General features: G+C 44.3%; 2 protein-coding genes across 2 annotated transcripts; both read right to left on the bottom strand.

Moving 5' to 3' along the window:
- Positions 1–1,496: 1,496 nt before the first annotated feature.
- LOC112199524 lies at positions 1,497–2,756 on the bottom strand. Its single transcript, XM_024340530.1, has one exon. It carries the CDS (start codon positions 2,754–2,756, stop codon positions 1,497–1,499), a length of 1,260 nt encoding a protein of 419 aa, XP_024196298.1.
- A 1,767-nt stretch (positions 2,757–4,523) lies between these two features.
- LOC112198113 lies at positions 4,524–6,101 on the bottom strand. The gene is made up of 6 exons (XM_024339166.2): positions 5,971–6,101; positions 5,783–5,912; positions 5,531–5,700; positions 5,153–5,438; positions 4,890–5,056; positions 4,524–4,778 (listed from the first exon to the last, which is right to left on the bottom strand). Exons 1-6 carry the CDS (start codon positions 5,999–6,001, stop codon positions 4,624–4,626), a joined length of 939 nt encoding a protein of 312 aa, XP_024194934.1. The 5' UTR covers positions 6,002–6,101; the 3' UTR covers positions 4,524–4,623.
- Positions 6,102–7,821: the final 1,720 nt, after the last annotated feature.

Genomic DNA, 7,821 nt, shown 5'->3' with positions numbered 1-7,821 from the left:
GAAATCTGCTAACGCCTGACCCTTGAGCGCCGACCTTGGCTTATATGTAATGTTGAATTCACTTAGCTCGATTGCCCATTTGGCCATTCTTCCGGATGTGTCTGGTTTTGACAGGATGGCACGAATCGGCAAATTGGTGTATACTGTGATGCTATGCCCCTCGAAGTATTGTCGCAACTTCCTTTTTGCCGTAACCAGGGCGAGGATTACTTTTTCGGACGAGGAGTACCTTGTTTCGGCATCCAGGAGGCTACGGCTCGTATAGGCTATGGGTTCTTGCCGATATCCCTCTTCCCTGAACAAAGCGGCGCTTGTTGCCACATCTGATATTGCCAAGTAAACGCAGAGGGGCTCTCCATCGCGGGGCACAGAGAGAAACTGTCTGCCAGATAGGTATTTTTTCAATTTAGCCAACGCTTCTGACTGCTTTGGTCCCCAAAAGTTGGCTTGCTTATTTTTAATGCACGGAAGAAGGGTTTACATCGGCCCGTTAGCAGAGAAATAAAGCGACTCAATGCGGCGATACGACCGGTTAACACTTGTATATCCTCTTTCGTCTCTGGGTCGCGCATTTGCACGATGGCTTCGACCTTCTCTGGGTTCGGCTCAATCCCCCTTTTACTCACAAGATGTCCCAAAAACTGTCCTGATGATACCCCAAACCCGCATTTGGTCGGGTTGAGCCTCATGCCATACTGCCTTAGTATCTCGAATGCTTCCCGTAAATGCTCTATGTGATTCTTCCGATGCTTTCTTTTAACCACCATATCATCGATGTAAACTTCCATGGTTTTCCCAAGTAAATCTTTGAACATTCGATTGACGAGCCTCTGATAGGTCGCACCGGCGTTGGTGAGGCCGAACGGCATGACTGTATAGCAATACAGGCCATGTTCTGAAATGAACGCTGTTTTCTCTTGATCTTCAGGGGCCATAGGTATCTGGTTATAACCGGAATATGCATCCAAGAAAGATAGACGCTCACACCCGGCAGTCGCGTTCACGAGTTGGTCAATCTTGGGGAGCGGATAACAATCTTTAGGGCATGCCTTATTTAGATTCGAATAATCTACACACACTCGCCATTTTCCATTCTTCTTTCTTACTACCACCACGTTTGAGACCCAAGTTGGGCACCACACTTCACGTATAAAGCCTACCTCAAGGAGGCGGTCAATCTCGTCACTGATAATCTTATTCCTCTCGGGGGCGAAACGTCGTTGACGCTGCCTGTAGGGCTTGAAGCTTGGGTCTATATTTAACTTGTGACATGCGACACCCGGGTCGATCCCAGGCATATCCTTGTGTGACCATGCGAACACATCCTGATTTTCGCTCAGGAATTGCAATAAACGAGCTCGTTCCTCTTCAGTTTGGAGGGTGCCTACCAGTACCTTCCTCTCGCCAGAAGCGTCGAGGGCTTCTTCCCGAAGTGGCTCAGTGGTCGCTGGTTCGGGTTCAAGCTCCTCATCTTCTGGCAGGTCCTCCGTTAATTGCTATGCTGATGGATCCTCCTCACCCTTCTTTGGCGGCGAAGAGCGTTTGATTTCCATGGCATACAACTTCTTGGAGAGCAGTTGATCGCCTCGAACCGATATCACCTGCTGGCCGTCATCGGAAATAAACTTGAGTACCTGACACCTAGTTGAAGCCTCGGCTCCCATCCTATGGAGCCAATCCCTGCCTAGGATGGCATTGTAGGCCGATGGCCTTTTGACAATGACGAAATCGACCTCCACAGTTTTCCCTTCCGTCGTCACTGGTAATGAAATCTCGCCTATAGGCCATACTTCGGAACCTTCAAATGCCGTCAACGGGGCTCTGCTGGGATGGATGAGCGTTTTGTCTAATCCGAGCTGCTCAAATGCTTCCCAGAATATGACATCGGCGCTGCTCCCGGTGTCAACCATTATCCGTCGCACGAGGGCGTCCGCGATTTGGGTGGACACCACCAAGGCATCCCGGTTGGGAAACTGGATGCCAACGGTGTCTGCTGCGGAGAAACTAATTACCGATGTGGGGGCCAAGTTCTGCCCCACCAAGGGGCTATCCGTGATCTGGCATACTCGACGAATCTTTTCTGCTTGGCGGGTTTCCGACCTTAAGCGCACTTCCTCCTCCACAGCAGTATAAGGGGCTCCATGTATGGCCAATATTTCTCTGATGATCAGTTCCGTGCCTTTTGCTGGGATTCTGCTTTCAACCTTGTTTGCTGCCCTTTCTCCATCAGCATGGCTGTTGGATTGGTATTCACGCAACTTCCCTGCCTTCATCAACTCTGAGATGGCTGGCCGTAGTGCTTCACATTTGGACAGCCCATGCCCGAACGCCTCGTGGAGAGGGCAATATTTGGTCCGTTCGAATGCGTCTCTTGACTCTGGTTGAGGTGGGGGTTTAGTGAAGAGCCCTTCGTGTTGGTGTTTCCTGAATATGGCCGCAGGGCTTAAGGTGAACCATTCCTTCGGTGGGCGAGTTCGAGGCTTTATCTCGTAGTGGTGTCGGTTGTCCGTCCTTACGCCGGGGTGGTTACCTCGATTTTGCCTTCTTTCATCGCCGGAGGCAACAACGCTGGTGTAACGAGCCTCGCGTGCCTCTTTGGCCCTTTCAATTCTGATCTCTCCCTCAACCCTTGTGATAACGTTGTCCATGTCTTTCGGCGGATCCCGCAACAAATTTTCATATAATGGTGTCCCCAAAAGCAACTCCTCTCGGAAGGCGATCGCAGCAAACTGGGGATCACAGTTAACATGGCGCATTTCGGCCTTAACCTTTCGAAAAATTTCCCTACTTTTTCTCCCGGCTTTTGCTTGGTACTAAACAGAGTCGCCATATCCTTCTTTTGCTTGCGATTGCAGAAGTATTGTGCAATGAAAGTGCGGCTCAATGTGTCGAAATCTGGTATGGAATGCGGCTTGAGGTCTTGAAACCATGTTGACGCCGGCCCCGTGAGACTAGAAGGGAAGATCTTGCACATTAGTTTCTCGTCGATTGTCTCGATGGACATCTGTTGCTTATACCCCTTGATATGGTCTACCGGATCGGTCGTTTCGTCGTATTTGTGGAATAACGGCGTGGTAAACCGGCGGGGTTTAGCCGCGTTTAAAATGTCGTCGGTAAACGGCGATTTACCAACGTCTCTTGCGATTTCTGCCGCCAGCTCCTGAGGGTCGGCTCGTTTGCATGCATCAATCATTTTTTCCATCTTTTCGCGCCACGATTCATTGCGCGCCCTTTTGGATTGGCCTACTCCAGCTCCGTTCTACCTCCCATTTGCCATGCCTCCCACCCCCTCGACGAGGGGTCCACCAGAGATTCCTCCCATAACGCCGCTGGAGCCTGCGTTTGCTACTCCGTTGTTAGTTAGATGGAGGTCGCCGACGGCGTCGTCGTCTGACGAATCACTGTCGAGTTGTAGGAACCTTTCAAGTTTTCGTCGTCGACGAGCCTTGCAGTCCTGCTTTTCCCTCCTCAATTGCTCGAGTTCCTGCCTGAGCCCTTGCATTTCGTCAGCCGGAGGCAAGTTCAGGTCGCCGATGGGACTTGGGATGGACCCGTTCGGAGGCTGGCGGGGAGGAATTTCGTCACTACCAGTCCTCAGTGACAGAAATGGAATCCCGTCAGGGGCAGCTCCCGCCATCACTTTTTAGGGAAAAGTGTTTCCCACAGACGGCGCCACTTGTTGGAGGTGAAAAATTCCGTAGAGGAGTTTGACCCAACAATTAATGCGGACTGGAGCGGGAGCTGACCTGGGGACAATCGAGAAGCTTCCCTCGAGCGTTGATCTGGAGTTTGACCGTCGGCTTGAGGAGAAAGGGGGGGTACCTGCAGAAAACCCTCCGATGCCTAAGTCAGTACGTTTCTTAATTGTGGAGTAGAGATAATTGGAATTCGATGCCTTACCTTGATGTCGAGCAACCTATTTATAGGTGTACCTCGGCGTGGGCTGCAAGTAAACTTGCACAGCAAGTCGCAGCGACTTGAGCGGCACTCCGTCATCAAGGCCATATTTATTTCTGCAATAACCGTCACTTATTGGCGGCCATGATTGCCATACTGAATGCCGCATTTATCGTCATATTTAGAGCAACATCAATTGTTGCATTTATTGCTGCCATTACTTCTCTTTAATTGCTTTGATTGCATGGTCAAATTAATTGACCACCCCCACAGAGATCGAGTCCTGCCCGCGGTCGGCCGCAGCGCTGACGGACATCTTGACTGCTGAAATGAAGGACAAAATCTCGATCGCTTCGGGCGATCAGAAACCGAGAAGCAAGGTTGGAAAAACCTGCTTATTTGGAAACACGACCCCGCGAACGGAGTTATCATGCTCCTCCATCACCACGGAGTCATCATGCTTAATTATTTAGAAAACTTGTAATCATTCTTTGTGATTTTCCCTGCGTGCTCTTTCTTTGAGCTTGGAATATTTCCATGCTACTACTAGACTACGCAAGATATAGAAATGATAAGGCTACACATGAAGGAGGACCAGACACTGAAGAAAGTAATGAATATACTGATTGTAATGGAGATTAGGCATTCTTATCTTATTAACAATTTAACACCATATTTTGATAACATTACACATTTACACCTTCATTCAGTAGGTGCTGACTTTTACTAGAGTGCATTAAAAATTCCATGGACAGTGATCTCTACCTCCACAGTGCAAGTATCCTTCACTAGAAACCCCATGCCTGTCGAAGTGAGAAAGCTAAGTGTAATGAATTTCTCCCAACCCCGTTCTGGATTTGAGGCACTAAACCAGAAACTAGCTGCAAGCAAAAGAAAATAAGAAAGAAAAAGTTCTCAGTTACTAACTCTATAAAACACGAACGAACTGTTTCGACTGCATACAGTCCGACCAAAATTGGACAAATATTTACCTTTATTATACTGATGCAATTGATATTTTTGTTCAGGGATGCGCAAGGTAAACTCTGTATATATTTTAGTATCACGAGGTAGAGAAATAGGATCAGCCAATGCCAAATAAAGGGAAAGATGACTACCCGTTCCAATGCCTTTACCCTTGGGATAGAGTTGTATCTTCCTGCCAAAACCAAAAAAATGTAGGTTACGATTATTTTAAAATTACCCCCGAATATGAAGTGCATAATCTTTGATAAGAAAGCTTATGTAGTGATACCATTTCTGGTCTCCAGAACTGAAAGTTTCGGAGTCATGGCAGTATCTGTTTGTCTTTGAGAAGCTGTCAATCTTCCAAACATGTTTGTACATAACAGCGTCCTTCACCATAGATAGACACTCTCCTTTGCCCGTGCTTCTTTCCTTAGAAACAAAGACCTCTGCCCCAAACACACAGGTATCATCCATGAGAAATCCATTGGAAGCTTCAGTAAAATCTTTGAGGGAGAGAAACTGATCGAAACCCCAATCAAGCTTCATTGCATGAAAGCGCCTCTCTTTTTGTTCTAAGCAATGCACAGGACCGTCAGAAAATGAGAACTGCTCATTTGTACATCCGCTGCTGGGGTCTATAAGAGTGAAATGAAAGAAATTGTACCCTGAAAAACGAAGTAGTTGCCGGTATTCTGATCAAGCAAAAACAACCTGAAAACAGCATGTACACCCCAGTGAATCTGGGAAGTATTTGCTCCGGCCATTACCAGGTAGAGAGAAATGTGGTCTTTAACATTCTTGCTCTTGTTTCCATTTGGATAAAAAACAAGTTTCCTGTAGCAAAAAGGCGAAAGTTTATGAGAATATACAGAGGTGTTAGATCTTTGTGTTTAGCTAAAGAGAGACAGAATTATACCATTTGTATCCTCCAGCTTCGAATTCCCCTGATTCATATTTCTCCAGTGAATTTTTGGTCAGCGTCGAAAGTGACTCTATTTTTAGTGTGTAATGAGTTGGTGGAGCATCCGTAATCGATCTCAAAACACCTGCAAGTAACATTAGCTACTGCTTTCAACACAAACACAGACAGAGAGAGCTTCTTACCGTCTTGGTCATCGAAGTTGAGACTAGTCATGAAAATAAGCTGGACCACCGAATTTAAGTTGCTGAGAATTTGATGACAGGTTACAAGAATTAGTATGGGTTTGTTGTGTTAGGATAAAAATGGGTTTTCTGTTTATAAAGGGGAGACTAAAGGTGTTATTCCAAACTTGAAACCTTTATAAGGAATTAAGGATAGAACCAATATGCTTTGCCTCTAAAGTATCTTCTTCATTTTAAGGAAAAGGTATTCGTAACGTGCTAGCCAGCAGGTGATCTGAAGCATATTCTTATTCAACACATGAGCGATTGATGCGGGAAACGTGTACACAATAGTAAGAGACTCCGTCAAGCGTCGAAAGTCATATGGGATGAGCTAGATTCCACTAGCAATTACGGGCACAGCCGTAAGTAACATAGAGAAACTTCTCTAATATTGGGTTATTTATTGATAACTTAAATGAAAATTACAATCTAAGAAGTGTCTTATATAAGGCATATAGCATAAACCTAAAACAACTAGAAAACATAAAGAACAATTTATTGTAGACTAACACTAGGAAATCTAATTAAACCTGATTAAATAAAAATCGGAAATAGAATCCTAAATACTAAAAAGTATTACGCTTGGAATCTCAATCAAGAGTTTGCTCGAGAATCCCGATATATCCAAAAGAGTAATTTATGATTAATTCCATAATTAAGAAGCCTATTTAAGTACCAATTTCCAATATTCAAATTATTCTTCTTAATGTGAAGACGCTTCTTTCTTTTCGAGATTTTTTGTTGAAATTAGCTAAAATCTCGTCCTACATCAATCTCCTCCACTTGAAAAGAACTCGACCTCGAGTTCCTCTTGTATGCAGCTCGATCATTAGTAGGAATAAAACATGATAAGCCATCAACTTCAGTATTCTCAAAATTAAAAGGTATCGCCATGAATCCAATATAGTAGACAAGTTTAGAATAAGCATCTTGAAACTTGAACTCCTCCACTTGAAAAGGAATGGGTATTGACTTCTCCTTGGGTTGATCTTGAACATAATTAGACATGCATGACATGGATATCAATGTGATGAATGAATCAGCTTCCTTTTCCTTAATGAGTTTCTCTTCAATCTTCAAAGTGGCTTCTTCATGTTCCTTTTCACACACCTCAGGATGGTCATTCTTGATGTTCTTCCCTCCAAGCTTGATTTTAATTTTGTGCGACTCCCACCTAAATAAATATGTATTGTCTTTGCAATAACCACCTTTGACGCTTTCATGCCATGGTCTTCCAAAAAGCACATCAGTGCCGTCCATGTCAATCACATGACAAGTAAACTCTTCTTTATAAAATTTTCCCATAGAGACAGGAACTTTACAAACTGATGTACGATGAGATTTTAGGCAATTTCAACAAATAATCTCGAAAAAAAAAAAAAAAAAGCATCTTCACATTAAAAAGAATGATTTTAATATTAGAAATTGGTATTCAAATAGGCTTCTTAATGATGGAATTTGATGCAGGAAGCGTGTACACGATAGCAAGAGGCTCCGTCAAGCGTCGAAAGACATATGAGATGAGTTAGAATCCACTAGCAATTACGGGCACAGCCGAAGAAACATAGAAAAACTTCTCTAATATTTGGTTTTTCATTGATAACTTGAATAAAAATTACAATTTAAGAGGTGCCTTATATAGGGTACATAGCATAAACCTATTACAACTAGAAAACATAAAGAACAATTTATTGTAGACTAACACTAGGAAACCTAATTAAACCTGATTAAATAAAAATCGGAAATAGAATCCTAGATACTAAAGAATATTACGCTTGGAATCCCAATCAAGATTTTGCTCGAGCATCC

The sequence above is a fragment of the Rosa chinensis genome, chromosome 4 (genome assembly GCF_002994745.2).
Source record: "Rosa chinensis cultivar Old Blush chromosome 4, RchiOBHm-V2, whole genome shotgun sequence".
NCBI classification, from domain to species: domain Eukaryota; kingdom Viridiplantae; phylum Streptophyta; class Magnoliopsida; order Rosales; family Rosaceae; genus Rosa; species Rosa chinensis.
Note: the sequence above shows the minus strand (reverse complement) of the source record. Positions and strands in the feature narration are given on the sequence as shown.

Coding starts and splice junctions, on each gene's coding strand:
- LOC112199524 (XM_024340530.1), bottom strand. CDS start 2,756: ATGCGCCATGTTAACTGTGATCCCCAGTTTGCTGCGATCGCCTTCCGA.
- LOC112198113 (XM_024339166.2), bottom strand. CDS start 6,001: ATGACTAGTCTCAACTTCGATGACCAAGACG. Junction 5,057..5,152: donor AGTTCTGGAGACCAGAAATG/GTATCACTACAT, acceptor TGGTTTTGGCAG/GAAGATACAACTCTATCCCA. Junction 4,779..4,889: donor ATTGCATCAGTATAATAAAG/GTAAATATTTGT, acceptor TTTTGCTTGCAG/CTAGTTTCTGGTTTAGTGCC.